This window comes from Balearica regulorum, chromosome 1 (assembly GCF_011004875.1).
Source record: "Balearica regulorum gibbericeps isolate bBalReg1 chromosome 1, bBalReg1.pri, whole genome shotgun sequence".
Classification (NCBI taxonomy): Eukaryota; Metazoa; Chordata; class Aves; order Gruiformes; family Gruidae; genus Balearica; species Balearica regulorum.
In genome coordinates this window covers 57102320-57125462 of record NC_046184.1, presented here as the reverse complement: position 1 = coordinate 57125462, position 23143 = coordinate 57102320, and the positions used below count along the sequence as shown (strand labels likewise).

At 53.8% G+C, this 23143-nt stretch overlaps 1 protein-coding gene and 1 non-coding gene across 2 annotated transcripts; both read right to left on the bottom strand.

Annotated features, from left to right (window-relative positions):
* Positions 1-15185: 15185 nt before the first annotated feature.
* RPL3 (ribosomal protein L3) lies at positions 15186-22939 on the bottom strand. Its single transcript, XM_075752340.1, has 10 exons — positions 22804-22939; positions 21330-21522; positions 20537-20705; positions 19506-19641; positions 18147-18333; positions 17561-17721; positions 17161-17262; positions 16574-16669; positions 16025-16144; positions 15186-15302 (listed from the first exon to the last, which is right to left on the bottom strand). The coding sequence occupies exons 1-10, from the start codon at positions 22804-22806 to the stop codon at positions 15258-15260; spliced, it is 1212 nt and encodes a 403-aa protein (XP_075608455.1). The 5' UTR covers positions 22807-22939; the 3' UTR covers positions 15186-15257.
* On the bottom strand, positions 17931-18022 carry LOC142600228 (small nucleolar RNA U83B). Its single transcript, XR_012833668.1, has one exon. It is a non-coding gene; the product is annotated as a small nucleolar RNA U83B (small nucleolar RNA).
* Positions 22940-23143: the final 204 nt, after the last annotated feature.

Below are 23143 nucleotides of genomic sequence, written 5' to 3'. Positions count from 1 at the left end.
GTGGGCACAGACATCCAGGCCAGGGTCTACCCATTGGTGTGAAGAAGCAAATGAGAGAAAAAACAAGAAGAGGCTGGATGACAGAGTAAGGAGGCAAAAGCATGGAGCTGGTGTTTTATCCTTGGCCTGGGTACAAACCCTTGGAGCGGGAGAGGGATCCTTGCTCTGTCCAGAGCAGGATCTGGGAATGTTCCCTTGGTGCTGTAAAAGACTGTAGCTGGAATTCAGTCCTTTTAGTCAGGGACTCTTGAGTACGTCTTCCAGTGAGATGACTCGGAGATTTCTCTGTTCCCTGGGGTCACCAGCTCGTGCCACTCAGCAATGGGCAGTGCCCAGTCCTGTGGTGCTGCAGCTGGGACACAAACACTGGGATGCCCAGAGACAGGCTGCTGGTCCCTCAGCCATGACAACCTCTGAGTCACTCCTGCTGTTTGTTGCCAGTCCTTGCCAAAGGGAAGGCTGAGGAGAGCGCAGGAAGAGGGGGTGACTCATCCTCAAAGCCCAGGTGGCTGTCCTAGCCAAAGGACACCTGAGGGCTTCCGGCGTGGCAGGAAAGCTGTAGGAAGGCCAAACATTCCCGGAGGAGCCATGTGGAATAACTGCAGGAGAACAAGGGTTTCCCTGCCGCATTGTGTGCCTCTGCATCTGGGAATCTCATCAAGCCCACGCGGCAGAGTGAGCTCATAGCCAGCCAGGGTGGGAAGGAAAACCCAGGGCTTTGTCCACCCTGAAGTCCCCTCCAGCCATCGCTTTGGCTCCCTGTTGTGCTGCCAACGCTGGTAGCTGAGCTACTACCTCCTTGTTCCACCATGATGGGGGCGATGCCTCATTGTGGTGGGATAAAGAGGTAGGATGGTCCTCTGCAAGCATGCTCTTGAAGGTACAGGCACATCTTCAACAGCATCAGTCACCTCCCTGCCACAGCACACCCCTGTGCCAACACCTCCAGAGATCAAGTGGTCAGGAGAAGGTGGGGAGAGAGAGCACTCAGGAGAGCAGAAAGAAGGGAGGAGAGAGAAGAAGGTATGGATGAGGGCAGGGTAGATGGTGATCCAGACAAGGGAAGATGGAGCCAGCCAGGGAAAGCCTGGGACTGGGTTTTGGAGAAGTAGGTGAGATGGAGGTGGAACTGCTGTTAATGAATGCTGTATGAGACCTGGCAATTGAGATAGATTGTACAGCAAGATTAAAGGTCATGGAAAGTGTATTACAAGCCCTGCATTGCTTTTATTCACTGGAGACTGTTGGAAAAACAAGCAGGAAGGCAGCACAATGGGTTCCCCAGCTACGGACATCTCAGCACACATTTGAAAGACAATGGAGAAAACTATTAACTCCAAGAGTCCTCTATCCTGTCTCCAGTAAGATGCATGCCTTGTTTTGCCTGACTAGGAACTAGGCATCAAATGGACAATGCCAATTAAAAAAAAAAATCTCTTAGAAATTTCTTCAGGGGAAAAAGGGTGTGGGGAGAGGGGAAGAATGATGCAGCTCCGGGATTAAGCGCAGCCTGAGTAAGCTGGGTCTTCAGCAGATGTTGACTGGCAAGGGAAAGCAGGTTTGCACATAACCTGGCTTGCTGCTGTGGGATTCCTCGGTCCTAGATAAGGGGTGCTTTGTTTTGAGGACGTGGTCTGCCTACTTGTTCCCACGATCCCCAGGTACTGGTGACCAGCCAGGTCTGCAGTGGTGTCCCACCTGGCCATCAGCGATCCATGGCTTGGTCTGCAAGCACCATGTCTCCATCCCAGCAGAGGGGAGGGCTAGAAATCCAAGCGCTGTGGAGGAGAGGGCACTTAGAGAGAGTGAGGACCTCAGGAGCTCAGAAGAGAGAGCTGGCCGCGCTGGGGGACCGTGTTTCATCTGCCCCCCCCGGAGATGGGAGGGCAGCCAGTGGGACCAGGCAGTGGGGAGCAGCAAGGAGGGTGCTGGGGACCTGCAACCCCTCTTCTTGCTCTGGCACTCGGTCTTGGCTGAAAGGACAAGGTCAGGAGCATCCTTGCTTGACGTCTCTCCAAAGGTCTATCCAGGAGGGAAATTTGCAGCCTGTCACCTGTCTTAATTAGATTACCTAATTAAATTGCTCTTCCATTGGTATTCCTCTCTCTGATAACAGATGGTGGCTTCCTTTCCCAGGAACTGGGAAAGCTGTGCATCTCTCCTTGTGTTCTGCCACATCCCTGCTCAGGACCGCATCCCCTCGTCTTTGGATAACCATCGGCATTTCACAGGGCTCTGCTGAGGATTTTAAAGTTCACACAGTCACGTTTGTCCGTCGGGCAACCAGAGGGACCCTCAGGGCCTATACCACCTTCCCTGCATGAGGTGACCTGAGACCTTCAGCTGCGAAGGACTTGTCTGCAAACAGAGGCAGACCAAGAAGCACGAGTCCCCTTGGGATTTCTGATCTCCATGCTGGCAGGGCTTCCCCACACCTCCCTGGGAAAGCACCACTGGGGTTCACAGCTGGCTTGAGCAATGGCAAACTCCTGCTCAGGTGGGCAGTGGAATTGAACATGCTAATGTGCTTGTAAGGTCCCTCAAAGATGAGAAGGGCCTGGCATGATGCTCAGGCTGGCCTCTTGCTTCTTCTGCTGCCACGACACCAGCCTGTTTGCTCTTCCAAAAGTCCCAAGGCCCATCACATCGTCCCCATGGCCTCTCCCGGGTCAGCGATCTCGCCACTCTGCCACTACACCACTCCCCACTCAGTCCTGGCCCACATGTATCCTGTTTGCCTGGGCTGGGAAGGTTTCAATCGCTGGTTCTCGTGTCAAAACGAAAAACAGGGGGCAGGGGGAAACAAGCGCTATAGGCGGAAGAAGGCTAGGAGAAACAGAGGAGGTGGGAAGAAGTGTGGGGCAACCCTTCCTGGGAACACCTGCTGCAAGCAACCCCCTCACCACCATGGAGCCCCAGGGAGGTACCGTCACATCTTGGCTCTGGAGGAGAGGGGATATCCTTAACATCACTTCTTAAGGTATTTTGGCTGAGCATCCGGTCCCCTCTTCCTCTCCCTGAGTTCCTGTCCTCTGCAATGAGCAGTGACCTCAGCTCGCTCAACGGGTTGTTGAATTCAGAGATATGAGACCTCCCTGTGGTCCCTTCTGGGCCAGTGGGCTACTTGGTTCATTTCCTAAGTCTAGAAATAACCTGTTATTTCAGAAGATCCTTCCCAATCTTGAAATTAGCCTCCTTGAGAGTGCTATGTTTGCTGCTTTGACTCATATACCCTCTTCCTCCTCCTGCCCCAGCCTGGAAGGGTCTCAGCCTCTAATTTAACCACAGGTTGATGAGGTGCTATGATGTTGCAAAGAACTGGAGAGTCTCCAGTTGAGCAGGTCCTCTCTGGAGGAAAACAAAGCTTTACGCAGGATGGGGAGGTTTTGCCAGTCCCTACCTTCTCAGCTCTCCCTGGTGTACCTCAGCGATCCATTTCCATTGCCCTCTATCCCTCAAGCTTGTTTTTGGGGGGCACCTCTGTCTCTGAAGGTACTCTGAGTATCTACTCCATTCCCAGCACGGTCCCCAAAAGAGACGCCTTCCCTGATCCGACAACATCCCTGCTCTAACCTCCATTCAGTGCATGCCATTGCCGATCTCCCCTTCCTCTGCATGCCCTTCCACGTTTCCCTTCCCAGCCCTGCTCCTGGGCACGCGTGACAGCCCCAGGTCTGTTCTGCAGCAAAATGTGCCTCCATTCCTGCCTCCAAGACACACCAGCCCCTGGCTGCATCCTACTCCCTGGGAGCACCTTAGCTTCGTGATTCCCAGCCCCCCTGTCCTCGGCAGCCTCCCCCCGCTCCACCACCTGCCCCAGGAAATGCTGTTCAATATGAAGAGCAGCGGCACTGGATCCTGCTTCCACATCAGCATTTATCTCATGCCGGGCTCCATCCCTCAGTATCCAGCACACATCCTTAAACCTTTTGTATTCTGCATAAACATCTTTGCCTAGATCTTCTAAAGGGCCAAGCAAGAGAGGAAGCAATAGTCTACAAAGAGCATGAAACCTTTGCGTCATGGTCTTATCCATTCGTCCTTCACGGATGCAGACAAGTCCGGCTGTGCGAGACTGCGTGAGGCAGGGGCTGCACAGGGAGCAAACTGAGATATATAGGGTCTGAATGTGCTGTGAAAGGCCAATGTGTGTCGGTGATAGATGTAGATCCCAAATTTCCTGCTTCTTGAGTCCCCAATTTCCAAGCTGGGCCCCACAGAGCATCCCACAAGCCACCCCACACCTGCAGCATCGTTCCCATAACCGGAAGCCCAGGAACCACCCCACCAGCCATGGTTTTCCCTGCCTTCCCCAGTTGGCAGAGCCCAGTGGCCATGCCCTGCCTGCCGGGCAGAGCCTGGCTCCTGGATCCATGTACAGGGAGCAAACGTGGTCCATCCAGGAGGAAGAGCAGGTGCGGATAAATTTGGAGTGTAAGGAGGCGGAAGAGGACTCGCAGGCTGGCGGAAACCAGCTGCGGGTGCTGGGGTAGCTCAGAGGAGAGGCAGAACAGCAATACGGCAAAGGGCAGGATCGCAGGAGCTGGGGGGAGGCTCGAATGGGGAAAGGGGGGTGAAGCCGGTGAAGAGCATCCGGAGATGTAAGTGAGGTCAGGTAATTCCTCATATAGCAGTTCCTGCGCCGCTCTGGGAACAGACAAACAAGGCCTTCCTTCCTCCTGGCTTCCTCCTCCTCAGCAGCTCTCCTTTTCAGGAGATGGGGCCGGCCAGACCACTCCTCCCGCATCCCTGACTGCTTCCCTCGGGGTGACTCACCTGGCCCTCCCTGAGCTCCGCGGCTTCACACCTCCCTGCCCCGCCATGGGCCGCGCGGGCAGCCTGGGCAGGGGGGTCCTGCCTGGGACCCACGCAGGGCAATCACCCGCCGGTGGTGGCCCAGGGTGGCACAGAGCAGCCGGGCAGCAGCCAGCGTTGCTTTGGGCAGAGGTTGCAAAGCACCTGCTCGCCTCCCAGCGCGGTGAGGTCGTGGCTGCTATTTTAGGCTGGGAAAGTGCAGGAGAATAGACCTGAAATCTGCCTGCAAAGCCACGATGGGCACTTGACCAGGTGTCAGCTCCAGCGCTGGCGAGCCCGAGTGGCGGTGCTATTTTAGTGATGTATTCTTTCCCTCTGCTAGGGCTATTTTTGGAGGCCAAGTGGGTACCAAAAGGACCCGGATACGTTGCAGATAAGGGGCCGATGACATTTGGGCACTTGTGTTCTAGCCACAAACACTGCTCACGAAGGCAGTCCCTGGGGATAGCAGCACTCCCAGCAGCAGCAGCATCCTGGCTGCTCTGCCCTTGCTGCAGGCAGCAGGGTAGGGGTGCTGTGAGCTCCCCCCCACCAACAATGCTGCCCTGCATGGCTCCACAGTCCCCGGTGCTCTCCCTGAGGTGCTGAGCCTCACGGTGTCAATGATGGGAGATCCTTCCCCCGGCTCTGGAGCAGGGACTGCACGTGCCATGGGGATGGGGTTATGGACCAAGGAGGTCTGCATCTGTTGGGGCTGGGATGAGCTCTTGCTCCTCAGCCACGGAAGGTTCAGAGATGTGAGTGCTGCCCCCTGTAACACAGAAAAAGAGGGGCTTCGTTGCAGGCAGCTGTGGTACACGCCCTTTTCTTGGAATTAGGGATACAGGGACTGGGTGGGGGGAATTTCCTTGGTACAAGTGTGTCAAGGAGAAGGCTGTGACCACTGTCATTGCTTTCCACCATTACGAATGAGACCAGGGCTTAGTGAGCTCCCTGGCCCAGCCTGGCTGGGACACCCGCATCCCGCAGGGCCAGGGGCTGGGAGACACAAGGGCTTTGCCCCGTGGTGGGAGAGCGGGTTTCCTGGCCCAGAGCCGTACAGAAGAGCCCTTGGCACTTGGGATGCAGCACTGCTGACCCACATCTTCAGGAGCAAAAGTGCATTGGGGCTTCCTTGGGACACAAAAGGCGCAGCGGATGGGGACATGGACAGAGGCAGCTCGTGACTCTGCAAGGCAGAAGTTTGCACGTTCCTCCTGGCCCTGGGTGAGACTGGCGGCCAGGCCCTCTGGCCTTTTTACTCAAAGTTTCCATTTGTCCCTATGGGACAGAGGGCCCGTTGTGCATGCGGGGTGTGGGGACAGCCCCCTCCTGCCATTTCGGGGTTGGGGGGAGAGCTTTCAGACTGCAGCAAGGCTGATGCCCACGCCACCACTGTGCACTGCTCTATTCCCATGGCCGCCCGCGCTCCGCCACGCCAGCCGAAACTCCTGCAGCAGCTGCAGCCAGCATAGAGGACAACCCCCCCGGGTCACCCTCCCCAGGGTTTCTTCATGCCAAAAACATTGCCATTGCCTGACTGCTTCCTCCTCTCCCACCCTGGACCCCCCGAGGTCTCCTTGCACCCCAGAACTCAGCACGGGAGGCTCGGGCTGGGGGGAGACAGAGGCGCAGCACGCCGGAGGGACGGGAGGTGTGCCGTAAGCTGGGACTGAGACGACTTGTCCGGGCCGTCTCCGGCGCAAGCCCGTGCATAAGCCCTTCTGAATCTCTGTCTTTGTTCCCCTCGGTGGCGTCAGCGACTCTTCGCTCCCTCCAGGAGATGATTCTGCTTCCGTCGCTGCTGTTTCCTGTGTTTCTCTCTCCCCGCTTGCTCCTGTAGAGCCAGGCAACACCAGCACAAAAACAGGATTCGAGCTGCTGGAGAATTACCCTGATAACAATGGCTGAGGAGACAGTCCGCTGGATGGGACCCTCCCCAGAGCCAGACAGAGTGGGGGCCCCGGCTGGGTCACACCAACCTTTGGCACCCCCTCTTCCCCATCCTCTGGGGCTGCTGGTGCACGGAGGGGATTTCAGACAGGGGAATGAGCAGCCAGAAAGGGGAAATCCTGGGTGACCTGCTGCCTGCTGGCAGGTCCATCCATCCCCACACCTTGGCCATGGTGGCCAGGGAAAGCAGCTCCCATCCCCGCTGCGGGTCGGCAGAGCAGCAGGGACCATGCCATGCTCTTCCTTGCCAACCCAGCTCCATTTCCCAGGGGACAGAGCATTTTTGGAGAGCAGCTAAGGGCAACTGTGATCTGGCTTCATCCACGAGCAGAGGAGAAGGCAGCAGGCATCCTGCTTGCAGGCAGGATGGAGGAATGGAATGTCTGCAGACATGCTCCTGTGCAGCAGTAGCCCGGGACCTGCGCATCCATCCCTCCACCCCAGGCATGCCCTAGGGAGAGCTGGGATTGCTTAGCATCCCATACGGAGAGCTGAAATATGGCAACCCTCACCCATGGTCCAAAATCCTTGCCTGGATCTTCTGAAGGAGGTCCCATCCGTGGCTGCTGGCCACCGCTCCCTGCCAAGGAGCTGCCACCCTCCCAGCGTGCTGGTGGAGTCATGGGAGAAAGCATCACCCACTTTGCTTCGTGCAAAGCTGGCTGGTGCAGCTGAGGAGAGGGAAGGAGGGGCTTGAGCGAGCCTGGCTGACATTGCCTGAAGCAAGCCAGGCAGCACGTGCACGGACCGATCCGCGGGCAGGTCTGGAGGCAGCGACAAGCACTGCGAAGGAGCTGCAGAGCTGGAGCGCAGCTGGAGCCCAAAGAAGACATGTCTGCAGCTTCGCTCCAGCTTGTTCAACAAGCCAGGTCCGTGCATACACGTGTGTGTGCACCGTCCTTCCCCTCACAGATGCTCGCTCACCCCTAACCAAGTGCTCCCTTCACCTTGTGCAGTAGGGACCCACAGCTTGGGGGCAGCAAAAACTGACTCTGGGTGACAAAAACCACCCAAGTGGCCTGTCCCCGTCCCAGCTTTATGTCACGGAAACCACGCCACCATGCCCCACTTTAACGGGGTGCCTGGTTCCCACCAGGGCTGTGGACACCTCAGAGATGGCACAGTGCCCTGGAGATGGAGGAGCTCAAAGAAGTCCTGCCTGCTGCAATGCCCAGCAAACACCAGCCTTGCAGAGCGAAGCTGGAGTGGGACGCTATCGCCAGCCTTACTGATCCCTCCCGTCTTAGCCCTGACCTTGCTGTTCCAAGGGGAGATGGCCACCACCCTGTGCTGTAGATGCCCAGCAGATGCACAAGACCTCGGAGCAACTGGTGGGACCGAAGCCAGTCATAGGCATGTATCTGTCCTGCCAAGGCCAGGGGGGTGTAATCCCCTGGTTACCAGCAGTGCTGCTGATCTGTAAATTCCTGGTGAGGGAGGAAAAGCTGACTTTCGGCCAACACAGGAGGTCTCTGACCAACAGAGGCAGGAAATAGCTATGGTAGGTGAATAAATAAATGGTGGAACCGTAGCTCTGCCTTACATGGGCTTCATGGGGAGTTTTCCTTTGTTTTTCAGGTTGGCTATTTATACCACAGAGTGTGAAAATGGTGTCAGCAAAGGCTCTGCTCTTCGCTGCGAAGAAAACCAGCCCTGAGAATTTTTGCAGGACTGAGAGACCTCCTTGAGCAGTGAGACTCAGAGGCTGTTTGCAAGGCTGGCGGAGCTGGCAGGAAACCCCAGCTGCCATGCAATTCCCGAGGAGTCCCCTCTGCTTCCACACACCTGGCTCGGGGCGGGGGGGGGGGCTTGTCCCAAACCCATCCAGGATAGAGCTCTGCCCCTGTAAAATCCATCTTGCCTCCCATAACCCTTCCCAGAATGTCTCCAATTCCTTCCCAGCCTCCCGTTTCTCACTGTCTTTCTATTTTACCCCCTTTTTCTCTATCCCATTCTCCAACGCAGCCCTTAAGGGTTTCAGCTCCAGCCTGCTCATCCCAGTGGTGTTGTCCCAGGTCTGGTTTTGGGGATAAGAGAAGAAGGGACAGGGTGTCTCTCTCCTTGTGGGTCTTTGCCACTCCCCTGGGAAAGTCCAGGAGATATTTCGGAGAGCTGAGCTCCCAGCCAGGTCATGCCCACACTCACACGGGGTGGGAAAGCACAAGTTCGGCGCAGAAAAGGAAGGTCCACCAAGTTCAAGCTGAGCCTGCCCAGCAGTAGAGGAGGGCAGCAATGGCCCCGCTTTGGGAGAGAGGAGGAGAAATACACCCTCCCTTCCCACTGCGCTTGTCCTCTGCAATTAGGAGTGGTGATGATGAGCCCACAGGAGCTGTTTGGCAGCCAGCGAAGCCTCAACTGTCAGCCCCGGTGCCCGCAGGCAGGGGTGGCCGGCGGCAGGGTGGGAAGGGAAAAGCCAACGTGAGTTCAAGGGTTGCCGGTGTACTTGAGACGAGAAAAACTCTTGCTGGTGACACATACATCAGGTGTTTCCAGACGATAACAAAACCTGCCTGAGGTCATCGATATTTAATTAGCAATGGGCTTGGTTAAACATTATCCCGGGGGCAGGAGGGAGGGGAAAAGTGCTGAACTGGAGAGAGAGAGATTTAACTCTTTGCAGAGGAAGGGGAGGAGGAGGGAAGGCTGCCTACAAGGAGAAGGGATGTCTGTGGTTGGACCCCATCAGACTCTGACATTAGGCTGGCCAGAGGGAAGGGAAAGCTTTGGGGTACACATCTCTCAGGTGTCCAAGGGAAAGAGCTGCTTTGCCCATGGAATCAAAATAAGCTAAAATTGGAAGCTCAGTGCTCCTGCACCCCAACAGACTTGGGGTGGCAGAGCATGGCTGCTGGAGCAAAACACTGGTGAGCGGGCAAGGCCGGTGGCTTGTCTGGTTTCCCCGCTGGAGCCCTCCCGGCTGCGGCCGTGACGGCGGCTGGGGCACCGCAGCGTTTTTTCTCGGCTGGCTGAGTCATGGCCCTGCTACCTGCGTGGGTTCACACCTGGGCCCCTGCCTCGCCGCTGTCTCCTCTGTTTCCTCCGGTGCCTGAGCCCCTGGCACCCATCCCATGCCCCTGCCCTGGGAAAATCCAGCTCAGCACCCTGGGGCGAGGAGGAGGAGGAGGAGGAGGGAGGCATGGGGGGGCCTTACCTAGGGTTTCCTTTTGGGAGGAAGGCTTGAGTTAAAGAAGAAGGGATGCTGAAGTCTCAGAGTGTGTGTGTGGGGGTGTGTGTGTGCATTTTGGTCCTCCAAGCACAGTCTGACACCCCGGTGCACTCCTGGAGGAGATGCTGCAAAGGTCTGTCTCATTCTGGGGCGCAAGGAGCAAAGCAACAAGTGATGGAGGGGGAAAGATGTGTCGCCAAGGGAACGGCACTGCATCGGGGCTGCAGCTTTGGTATCCTCACGCTCCCTCCGCAGCCCTGGCCGGCACTGGGCAGGAGCTGTGTGTGTGCAGCAGAGGAGCTGTGCACAAGGAGCCATGATCAACGGAGCTGGATCATCCTGGTCTCCGCAGGCGTTGCATACGGCTGTGAGGGGAAAGCTGTGGACCCCGAAACAGGGAGAAGGCTCCTGGCTGCACGGGGCAAAGGGCTGCCAGTGCACCTCGACATGGAGCAGGGCAGGACCCAGGTGAAAGGGTGCCGAAATCCCACTAGCACCCACCCCACTCTGTCCTTCCCCAGCCCCTCACCGTTCCCCTGCTGCTCCCTCCCACCCCCCTCCAAAATCCCCTCTTGGCTGCCCCGAACCTGACACCCGTAATTACCCCTGAGATCACAGGGACCTGCTGAAAGACTGAGCGTGAGCCAGGCTGGAGGGGGGGGACATGAAAAGCAGCCGCAGCCCCTGCCCGCAGCCGGGCCCCCCCACCACGCCAGCAGCCCCCCGGCACCGCGGACACCTGGGGAAGGCGGCTGCCAGGAGAGGGGAGCGGGAACCTGCTCAGTGACCGGCCGGCATCCCCAGGGTCTGCTCCTGCCCTGCAGGGAAGCCCCGCTCAGAGGGGAGGAGGATGAAGCTGTCCCGCTACCCCTGCACCCCTCACCCACAAGCTCTGAAAATGGAGGAGGGTGGGAAAAATGAGCAAATCCCCCATTTGGGTGTAGAAGAAATAGCAGCAGCGACCCCGCCAAGTCTTCGAGTAAAGGAAGACACTGCAGCCCCGGGCGGGACGGAGCGGGGAGGCAGATGCATGGATTTCATCTGTGAGGAGCAAGGAAATGTCCCAGAGCTGTTTGATCTTATTGTATGGAGGGAAGCGGGAGTGGGCGTCCAGCCTTGCTGGAACCAAACAAAGATTATAAATACCTCCCGCCATCAACAGCTCCTCGCCGACCTGACCCATCAGGGCCCCGGTTGCTGGCTGATTCCCAAGGGGAGAAATGAACCTTGGTTTCCATCCAGCCCTCGAACACGGCGGTGGGTAGGAGCGCAGTGCACAGGAGACAGCTCTGGCCACAAAGCTGGGGGAGGAATTGTCCCTGTGGGATGATGTGCATGGGGGGGAGCCTCTCCCACCGGCTGCATACACGGCTGCGCACAGCAGGAACGTCCCTTGTTGGCTTAATTCAGTCTCTACCGCTGCTAGTGTAAGTTAAAAAATATATATTAAAAAAGCCCTGTGATGTGGCAGCTGGGTGTGAAGCAACACCTGAGTCCGGCGGACAGCCGTGGAGAAGTGTCCCCATGTCCCTTAGGGCACTGGGATGGATCCCGGCGTACGCCTTTTCCCACGTCAATCCTTGGGTTTGAACAAATGCCACATGCGTGACCAAGAGTGCTGCCTGGCATCGGGGTGCTTTGGGACTTGCGGGGAGCCGAGCCCCAGTGCTGCCTCTCAAGTGGCACCTGGGAGTCCTGGGGAGCCTGGCACAGCAGCTGTCCCCATCAGGGAGGGCAGTCCTACACTGCATTTTGGGGAAGTTGGTGGTAGGGGACAAATTTAGTCTTAGACAAATTCAGCCGCCACAGAAACACGTGATTCCCCAGCACTGCGCTGGTGGGGGTGGGATGAGAAGACTTCCCAAAACTCACGTGGGTTCCCATAAGCCCTGTGCCTGGCCAGGGAGCAGCGCTGCACTGCGACCACTGGCACCCAATGGTGGTGAAGCCGTGGTGGCCACGGGATGGGGGAGCTTCAGCCTTGCCTTTGCCTTGGCACAGGGAGCTGCCTGTCACCCCTCAGCCTGCGCGAGGAGGGCCTGACCTCCTCGAGGACCCATCTCCCCACCGCATCCATCCCCCCCCGGGTCCTGCAGGCACTTCTAAGGGTTGATGAGAAGCCAGAGAGTTGTCAGGTACGAAAGCAGTCCTCAGGCCGGTGAGGCTGCAAATCAAACACACGCTGCGTTCGGAAAAGCCCAGCGGAGCTGCTCCGGCAGAAAAGCTGCTGTGCGGTGCATGAACCCAGCCGCAGCTCCCCCGGGGCAGCTTCGTCAGCACCTCTCCCCTGTCAAGCATACTTGAAGCTCCCTGCCTGTCACTGGGATCAAAGGCAGGGGCCAGGACAGGAGGCAGGGGTGTCAGCTGGGCCACTTGTGAAGCTGATTGCAGGAGCCAAGACCTCCAACTTGAACCCACATTTTTTTTTCCCCCTCCAGGTGTCCTCACGAGCTTCTAACATCTCCGCTCCAGCATCGCAGCTGTGTCTCGTTTCATCTCCAGTGAGGGAAAGAGGCAGCGCCGGAGCCAGATGCACCCCGGGAAGCCTGGAAAAGCAGCTCCCCTCCAGAGGAACGCTGGGACCCAGCCCCTGCGCCACTGGCAGCTGGGGAGCACCGGGTGCCGGGAGTGAAACCCAGCCCCACTTCCCAGCCACAGACCTCCCAGCACCAGCTGGGATAGGGCACATTCCCACGGTGCCCAGCACTATTTCGGCAGGGTCAGGGCTGTGGCTGTCCTCCCACGGCTCTCGGGTTGGTCTGAGCATCACCGCGGCACGGGATTTTTTCCTGAGCAGACAGGGATGTTGTTGGCCATTTTGAGCAGGGAAGATCCACTCAAGCATCGCCACCACGGCACTTGGGGAACTGCAGGGGGTGAGACAACTGTGCCAAAAAGAAAAAAACTCTATGTTAAGAGAAAGTGGTTTAAAAAAACCCCGACAAACATAAGCCACCCTAAAACCAGTTTCTGGGCTCTCAGGAGCTGCTGGACCAATGTGTGACCTGCACTGATCACCTTATTGCACTGGGGACTGTCCCCAAAACAGAGGGAGGATGCTCTGCAGGGGGGACTAGGGCTGCCAGGTAGATGCAGGCATTGGGAGCAGGAAGCTTTGCCAAAGCCAGCTTGGCATCCCCTGGCTTCCCCCCCACACCTGGATCCCTGGAGGTCCCCAGTAAAGTGCTTGGGCAGCATCGCAGGGCTTCAGGGAGCCCTTTGGAGGGGCGGAGAGAGACCACATAGCCCCAGGTGACCTGGCCTCAACTCAGCAGGGTTTTTCTCCAGGCCAGCCCCACCAGCAAGCCCTTGGGGACAAGTGTCCCACACACCATCTACAGAGGGAGGAGCGCCACCTCCTGACGTTGGGTGTCCTCCTGTCCCCAGGATGGAAAAGGATTAAAAACTGCTTTTGTGGGTTTTTTTCTAAACCCCAATCCAGTGTTTTATCAGTCAGCGACCATTGCTTCAAGAGTAAACGAACCCAAGACTGGCACTGGGTCCCAAGCCAAAGCAGTTCCTCCTGCTAGATGCGTGCCAAGCATGTTCAACAAGGACAGCGTTTCTTCAGGACTGCTTCCGTCTACTTAGGTGCCAAATGTGATTGAAAATTCCCTCCACCACCATTGCCACTTCAGATACATTCACCAGCTCCTCAGCCCCCAATGAAGCCCTCACCACAAGGTTCGATTTGGTAAAAAGAGTGCTTTTACAGATTTCTATCAAGGTGGCACATAGCTCATCACAGATGCTCATCCCCAACCATTTAGCCCAATAATCCCAGTTCCCCCTGACACACCTAACTGACTTGAAGCAGCAGTAGCAGACAGGGCTGGCTTAGAGCTGGGCACTTGCTAGCCAGCTAGCACCTACATGGTTCAAAATGTCCGTCTCAGACCCAAGCAAAAAATATAACCTAAGGCTCCCTAAAGGGCAGGAAAACTTCAGTCTTGAGAGCTGCCGATTTGAGACTTGTGAAAAAATAAAATAAAATTAGTGGGTGAGACCTCTCTTGTTACACTTGGCTGAAATCAGGCAGCAGGTTCATGTGTTAAATGAGGCTGACAGCCAGCCAGCTTATGCAGTCATCGAGTCTGGTTTCTAGGGAAACAAGGTAAATGTTTTTCCTCCTTCTTGCCACCTTTTAACTCTTAAAAGGTTCTTACACATCACCCCAGGAAACACTCTCTACATCCACCTTTCCCCCATTTCAATTAGAGCAAGCAGCATCAAATCCAGCGCATCTCAGAGCGGCACCGCACATCAGTGTGTAGATCTGGAGAGTTATCGCCTCTACCACCACCACATCTCCAATTATGGTCAGCGAAGGATCCACCGGCAGAGTTATCTAAATTTACACCAGCCTCAGTCAGGCCATGGCCCCAAGCGCCAGTGATCTCACTGTTGCAGCTGGAGGCAGACAAGCACTTGGGGCCACTGCTGCCTTTATTGGTATAAGGCCTCAGCTCCCGTAACTGCAGCGCTTTGGTGGGGACGGGTGTTATACACAGAGCCGGTCCTGCGCATAGGCGCTACATCTTGTCTGCCCTTCACCATGGGACTCGGCTGGGAACACTGGCCAAACCGTCTCCCCAGGAGCCGATGGAGTATTTTGAGCCACAGTAATGCAACACCAGCAGCAGCCACAGCTCTGCCGCCTCCGCCTCCTCCTCGCAGGGGGGTGGGATGCAGAAGTCACTCACCCTCCTCCCCTCGCCGGCAGGCCTGTTACCCATCTCCAGGCAGAGCCCTTCAGCAGGGGTGGGAAACAGATTCAGGAACAGCGAGCTGCTGTGAGGTTGGGATTTGCCTCTCGCTGCTCTCAAGAAGAGCAACAAGCTGCACTTGCAGTGTGCAGGTTGCATCTGTCACACAGAAACTGGAGGGTTTCCATAGCAACAGCCAGCATCAGCCACCTACCTGAAATTTAGTGATGTTTCAACAATCTGAAGTAGTTTCATTAATTTCAAAACCAGTTTGAATCAAGGCTCTCTAGCCATCTGGCAGAAGATTAACATGTGGAATAACATCAGTAACTGCAAACACGTTTAGGGCTCTCGCTGCTTTACTCTCACACAAGCAGGTAGAGGAGCCTTGCTCTGCCCCAACATCTTTACTCTCTAAAAACAGCAATGGCAGCTTCTTCCTCCTTGCAGGAGCCCCGCTCCAAGTTGGATGCTCACTTGCTTCTTGGGCTGGGTTGGTACCACACATAGGGCCTGCAGCAAGAGTAGCAGACTTGACACAGCTATTTATAAACCAAGAGACCAAGTTAATTTCTTTAAAATATTTATTTTTTGGTCTGAGAGCACACAGGCCACAGAACACAAGAGCATTCCACATATTAAGCTGTCTCCTCTTTTGCAATTCGATCTTTCTTGAGTGGTCCCTGAAAAAAAAAAAAACCAACTATGTTAACAGCAGTCTGCACCAAACACCACATTCACATCCTAACTGCAATGCTGCAATTTCTTCTCCCCTTGCTGTGAAGGAATTAAGGCAAAAGAAGTCCTCAATACTGCAGCCTGCTGGAAATGCCAAGTCCCATCCCTACAGCTACAGGTTTTGGGGGAAAGCTGAACTCTGCACAGCCATACTGCACCAAATCCATGACTTCAGATGTAACACAGGAGAAATGCTGGTGCCACCTTGTGGGGAAGCTCCTGTGCAGCCCCCAAGCAGCCAGACAGCACTCTGACCAGGCGAGGCCCTGGCACTGAAGACTCCCAACCCGCTTTCTACAGCAAGTGACAAATTTCTGCCCCTGGCCCACTGCAAGCACCATCCAGAGCTGCTCTCAGGAGAAATGCAGAGCCGCTCCCTGCAGGTGTCAGATACTATTCAGTGCTTATTCCACACCTCATCACTGACTTGGTCCCAAACACAGCAACATCCCTCAGGCACCAAGCACTGTCCCAGGGGAAGCAAGACCCCAGCCCCTTCTGTGGTTATAACCAAACTAGCAGGATGAACCATCTCAAGTAAAGCTACACTTAAGTTTCACAGAAATTTTGGCCCTGTGGCAGTCCAAAGGTCAAGCTGCCAACTGCCATTAGCTGAAAGACAGTAGATATACAACACAAAGCTGTCAGCTTCAGAAAGCATCCTTACCATGAAAGCCTTCTTCTCTTCAGCTGTCTGGAAGCGGCCATGACCGAATTTGGAGGTTGTGTCAATGAACTTCAAGTCAATCTTCTCCAGGGCCCGGCGCTTAGTCTGCACAAGCAGGGACTACAAGACAGATGCCAGGTGAGCATGCAGCAGCACCCTTTCAGCCTGCTAGTTCTTATCCCCTCCATGGTGAACATATCCCCAGTCACTCTGACCTCATACTTCCAATATGCAGCTTCGGCCTTCATGGCTGAAGGCTGGTCAGCTCACACCAGCAGGCGAGCCCAAGTCTGCCTGCCAGTGTCCATAACAGCCCACGGGAATTCTCAACCCAAAAGCAGGCCCTTCACTACAACCAGCCCAGGACTGATTTAACTGGAGAAAGGATCTCGTACTACTCCCGAGGTCATTAATATGAGGTGGGTTTGCGTGCATGGGGCTTTTCTTTCTAGCTGGCTACGTGCATCCCCACAGCAGCAACCTGTACAAGAGGCAGTGCACTGAACTTAAGCTGTTCCGGCCTATTCGACAGCAGGTTGCACTACTCACCTTGCGCAGGGTTAGGACCCTCTTCTTGGTCCCCACAACACAGCCTTTCAGCATGATGAAGTCATTAGTCACCTCACCGTAGTGGACAAAGCCTCCCTGAGCAAGGACAGAACAGTTAGTGCTCTGGATAAAGCAGGACCAGTGATCACATCTGCCTACAGCTTTATGTTCTCACACCACTTCTGGGGCTTGGCCATTCCCACATTCATTGAAACCCCAATTCCTTTTGCTGGTCAAGTCTCTTGATAAAACAATCTACTTGTTGCTGTAGGACTTTTGCCAAGAACAGCAGCAACAAGAAGAGGCTGGCAAAACAGCAAAAGCTGCTCTCCTTGCTAAGTTATTCCTTATTTACAAGCATAATTTCTAGGTTTGTAACATCTCTCTCTACTATTGCCACATATCAAATGTAATTAGCACATTACACAAGTCAATACTGAGAATGACTAAGCACCACCACCTCCCACAGCAGCTGAGTTTTATCTCAAGAGCTTTTCATTCAATTATTTTGCAACTTATACCAGGCCCATTTGCCTCAAGATTGCAGCTCACAAGCAGACTCTCTCCAGAGAGCTGCAATAACTCACCAGAGGGTTAATGCTCTTGTCAGACAGGTCATAATCAGTTGATGCATTGTTTTTGATCAGCTTTCCATCCTTGATTTGGTAACCCTGGCCGATCTTGTAGATCTAAAAATGCCAAGAATTTCTATTTAGCAAAAGGTAGGAGAAAGAGCCTGTCATCAGCCAAAAGGCAGAGTTTTCTACATAGGAGTGGAAAACAACATCTGTTGCACTTTGAAAACATGTGGCCATACATACAAGAATTTTATAGTTATCCAACAGAATGGACTATGACTACTGCCCCAAGATGACATTCAAACAAACAGTGAAATGTCCAAAGCAAAACTCTCCACTCTATTCACTGTCGCACAGCGAGTGACCTTGGCCAGCTCCCATCTCCTCCCAGCAGTTCAGACACACAAACCTTCTTGTTTATTTCAGTCCGGTGGTGATAGCCCTTCTGACCAGCCCGGGCCACAGAGAAAGCCACACGAGCAGGGTGCCATGCACCAATGCAGGCCACTTTGCGCAGACCCCTGTGAGTCTTGCGGGGCAGTTTTTTGGTGTGCCAACGGCTGGTAACACCTGAAACAAGAAACAAAACAGCATTGCTAACTACTGTCGAGCTGAGATGTCACCAAATTGTTTAACCAGAATTTAAGCCACCTTAAAAGCTGCTGTCCCCAGGCAACAAAAGGGAAGCCCAAACCCAGCATCCCAGGAATTAACCACATTTCCTGGTGAAGCACCCTGCCCCTGGACCATCCACGCTCCCTCCCTGGTTGTCCCTGGGCTGTGTTCTCAGAAGGAAGGCAGCATGGAATGACTCCTCACGGATGTCAGGCGCTGTGCCCAGCGCTTATTCCATGGTCTCATCATTGAACCATGACAGCAGTATGAATTTACATTCTCAGCTCTTAGCCCACACACTTGTGAAACCTCAAGGCTCAGGGCTAGGATTTCATTAAGCTCTGTATCCCAATCACGGAGGAAAACTTCCATGTGTTTACCTTTATATCCCTTGCCCTTGGTGACTCCAATGACATCTATCATCTCATCCTGGCCAAAGACAGTCGACACAGGCACCTGCTGTTCCAGCTTCTCCCGGGCCCAATCCACTTTCTCAGCAACAGTGCCACCGTTCACCTGGATCTCCATCAGATGAGACTTCTTCTGTCTCAGGGGAAGCAAACGCATCTAGAAAACAGGAAGGATGAAATTTAGCTCCTGCTCTTCAAGATGGATCTTAATATTAACTAGCCCAGTATCCTTCTAGTCCTGGCCTAATCTGTTCACTAACTAAACATATCCAAGATATACAACTTCCACATACAGAAATAAGAGGTCCTACAGTAAGGGGAAAGGCTGTGGTGTGGCTCTAATAAGTCACAGTATGTGAAAGTTATATGCTGGCCACAAAATTAACAAGTGCTGCTAACCCCACAGCCACTAGCTGAGCTCCATCCAGGAAGGGCAGGAGATTAACAAGGGGCAGCGATTTTAACCTGAAAGAGGGTAGATTTAGGTTGGACATAAGAAAATTTTTATTATGAGGGTGGCAAGACACTGGCACAGGTTGCCCAGAGAAGTGGTAGATGCCCCCTCCCTGGAAGTGTTCAAGGCCAGGTTGGATGGGGCTTTGGGCAACCTGGTCTAGTGGAGGGTGTCCCTGCCCATGGCAGGGGAGTTGGGACTAGATGGCCTTTAAACGTTCCTTCCAATCCAAACCATTCTGTGATTCTTCGATAAAGCCTGCCACACTGAAGGACACTTTGGGTAGGGTCACATTTACAGTTACTTCTACTATATTTAGCACAGATACAAGTATCAGTATTCAACAGCAGCTGCAACACTACCTTTGCTGTCTAGTATGAAAATTAATTCTAGTGAAATTACCAATGTCATAACTAGATATCTTACTGCACTTACAGCCAACTCATCTGACTGCATTTCCCAAGAAAGTCTGGCAGAGCACTGACGGCTAAGGGAGACACCACCACACCACTCAGCAGTACACCACCGTCAGCTGAGCAACAGAAGCCACCAAAAGCCTCCTGAGTGTTTGAAGTCCCTATAGAATATAGCCTGAAGTGACACTGACCACACAAACCCCAAAGTTAAGTGTTCAGCCTGTTAATTAAGAGAGCCCAATTCTACATGGCATCAGCACAGGACTGAGCCCAAGAAGCTCCCACATCCTGTAAGCACATGCTTTGTACAGAACGAAGAGTACCAGTTATTTGTATCACACTTAACAGTAGGCATCAGGCTGCAGGGGAAGGCAGAAAACTCCCTACAGAGATGGATCAAGCTTTCTGCTTGATGTCTTAGTTGTTTCCACTGCACACTTGAGTCCTGCAGACACTTACCTGAGTGTGAGCCATGACTCTAATAACCTGGCAGTATTTCTTCATGCTATTGAAATCTTTCTCCAACTGCTTTTTGCCCTCCTCATCTTGCCATTTCTTGCAGTATTTGGTGAAGGCCTTCTTCTTGGACTTGTGCCTTCAGGAGCAGAGTAGAGACAAGGTTTGGCTAAGCCCTTCATCAATCCCCCTGGGAAATGGGGATGAGCGGAAGGAGCTGCCACCTCAGCTGATTTCGGCTCATTGCCAGCTTCTAAGGACTCTTTTCCACTGGCAAGCGGAGCCTGGAGCTCATCAGACAGTGGCAAAATTGCCAGAGCTGAGCGGAGCTGCCATGAATTCCAAAGCACATTAACATTCACAGTACAGAAGACAAAAGACTGTAGAGAGATGTCAAACAGTAACAGAAAAAAACATATCTTTAAAGTAATTGTCAGATGACTGCTATCTGCTTCAGAACACCATAATCTCCCCTCTCACAAGCCTGAGCTATGCCTGACAGTAAGGTCGTTACTGTAACACCCTTGAGATTGTTATTGCTCTACTCTGACGTCTTCTCAGCCTGCAAAGTTCATAAACAGGCTGTAAGCTCTAGACACACTGGAGCCACACTTGGGCAAATGTGCATACTTTGAATCACAACAACAGTGCCTGGAACAGTAATCAGAAGTAACACTTGTCTTCCCCTTTCCTGAGAAAACAGGGCTACAGTCAGGACTCGACACTCAACAACAAGCGCCAGAGGCGATTTCCTTATGTCCGCCCGTCGAAGTATCATCACGTGTAGCCTTTTAAGGAGATCTCAGGCAAAAAGACTGTCACCCCCACGCCAAGAAGGGCACTAGCTAACATTATGTTCTCACCTTCCCAGAGCCATTCCTACAGCCTATCCCATTTTTAGGCCAGTTTATCAAGGCCAAACACTAATTGTTGAAAAGGCTCTTCAAAAAGCTGTACCAGCATAATCTGCAATCCAGCAGAAAAAATAAACCATGGCATGAGAATAAGGCAACAAGGGAAAGTCCTGCTCTTACCAGTTCTTGTAGAAGCGACGCTTACACTCATCACTGATGTGCTCAGCAAAGATGGTCTTGAAGCTGCGGAGACCACGAGGAGTCTGCACGTAGCCCACGATGCCCACAATGACCATGGGAGGAGTCTCCACTATAGTGACTGCCTCGACCACCTCCTTCTTGTTCACCTCTGGACGAAGACGGAGATACAGCACAACAATTAACATCATTATTGGCTCAAACATCACCTGTTCTTCCTCACTCACAAATCCTTCACGTGAAAGGTTAAATGACTCAAAGTCTTTTCACAAAGGCAAAGATGATGCACGGAAACAGGGCCAACTGTAAGTGATAATGCCTTGCAAAAGTTTGAGGCTGGCTCAGTAGGAAGCATGGACAAAGCCTTCTAGGCAAAAATGGATTGTAGCGAATAACAGAACTACGTTCAAGATTTGACAATCAGCAAAAAGCCACCCAAAGGCAATTTACTTATGCCTGCCCATCAAGAAGAGGTCACCATAAGAAGCGTGTTACAATACAGCTAAACCAAACCGTCAGGCTCCAATGCAAGTCACTGCACGTCTCAGAAACAGGACCATTAACAAGACAGCCACCACTAAACATGAAGTCTTGCTGCTGGGATGTCACTCCCATCAAAGTGGGAGGGGTTTGGGTGTTTATATCCCGCCTACTCAAGGGCTCTGAACAGGGTGAAGTCAAGATTCAAGAAATCCAGAGCTACTAACAAACAGGTCATCTCCCACCATTCAAAAAGAAAACTACCTTCTGTAATAAGAGGAACATTAATACGTACTGGATCCAGGTCTGTCAACTTCACGGACGATGTGGGTCATGCCAGCTTTGTACCCCAAGAAGGCAGTGAGATGAACAGGCTTGCTGGGGTCATCTTTGGGAAAGCTCTTTACCTTGCCCCTGTGCCTGCTACTGCGTTTGCGGGGCAGGAAGCCCAGAGAGCCATGCCTCGGAGCTGAGAACTTGCGGTGAGACTAGAGAGAGAAAATAAACATTTAGTATTTGCTATAGAGACTCACTTATACCCATTGGCCAAGACCAGTTCTCTTCTTGCCTTGAAACATGAATACTATGTATATACAAGCTATTTTGCATTCTAGAAATTCTACTCAGTATCAGCTGTTTGGCTTCTGAATTCCATTATGTTACAAGAATGTAATCCTCATGCCCCAACCAGGTCCCTCCTAGATTTCCTCAACATCCTCCTCTCTCAAGCTTATTTTAAGACATCACCAAGTCCTACTCTAGTTAGGGAACCACGCAAGCTGTAGTTTGGCCGCAGCATGCCACAAGAATTTCAATGCATCCCAGAAGCCTAGAAAATGGAGAAGCACAGGTAACAATTTCCATTTTAAAACCTGTAGTAAACCAGTATTTCAACATCCACCTTTGAGTCAGTCACTTTGAGTGCAAGTGCAGGGTTTTTTTTCTAAGCTGTTCTCCTCAACTACCAGGCCTGCATCCTCCCTCTGCAATCCGAGAGCCAAGGCTGGGTTCTACCCAGAGAACTCTCTCAGCCCAACAAAGAATTACCCACCCAATCTCACATCCAAATTTAAGAAAAATATCGTACAGCTAAATGTGGAATAACCGACAGTTAAGAAATATGTCTGTCTCTAAAAAAATGCTCGACACAAGTTGCCTTAACCAGACAAAAGTTTACCAGCCCCAAAAAGGGCTTGTTATTAGGATTACAAATTTTGTGGCAGGGCCCAGAACTAAATTTTGACACCTACAAGAAACTGAAGGCTGCCAGCACAACACCTTCTCATACGAGTAACATAATCAAACACGAAACTTGATCCTACAGATGAAAGGTGCCAAACGGCATTATCAGCCTGACTGCTCCGTGTGCTCTCACCCCCCACCACGGCCTCACTGCCCTAGCAGGGGCAAACAAAGCCACGTCTCGCTCTGACCGCGCTCCTGGCCTTCAAACGCTCTGTGACCCGACTGCCCGGTCACGCAGCTCTCTAGAGAAGACCCCTCTCCTACAGAAAGGGACAGCAAACCCCGCCGCGGGCAAACCCAGAGACCCCGAGCACCAAGCAGGCCCGGCCGGCGTCCCCAAGGTAAAGCCTCGCCCGCCCACGGCGGCTGTCGCGGCCGATCCCCGAAATAAGCCCCGCGCCGCCTTCCTGCAGGGCCCCGGCACGGCGGGAGCGAGGCCGGACAGCCGCCGGAGGGGGGATGGCACCGATACCCGAGGGATGGCGCGGCCAGGCCCGGGCAGCGCCACCGCCCGCAGCACCCACCATCTTGTCCCCGCAGCGGGCCGGAAGGGCCGAAAGCTGCCGCGCGCGTGAATTTTATAGGCGCTCCGCCCCCCGGTGACGTGTGGCGCAGGTGCGTGCCGCGCGCCGCTCTCGCGAGAGCTCCGTGAGGCGGCGCGCGCGTGGCGCTACGGGTGGGGAGCGGGGCCAGAAGTGTGTGTGGACGGCCATCCGCGGGGTCTGCCCTGGGCCACGGAACTAAAACCCCACCAAGGCACATTACGCAAAGCCATGATGTCCTGGTGTCATCGCTTAGATATACGTAACGTCAGAAAGCGTGTCTCACTGCGGTCCTCCTCCTTGAATAGGATAGACGTTTCCT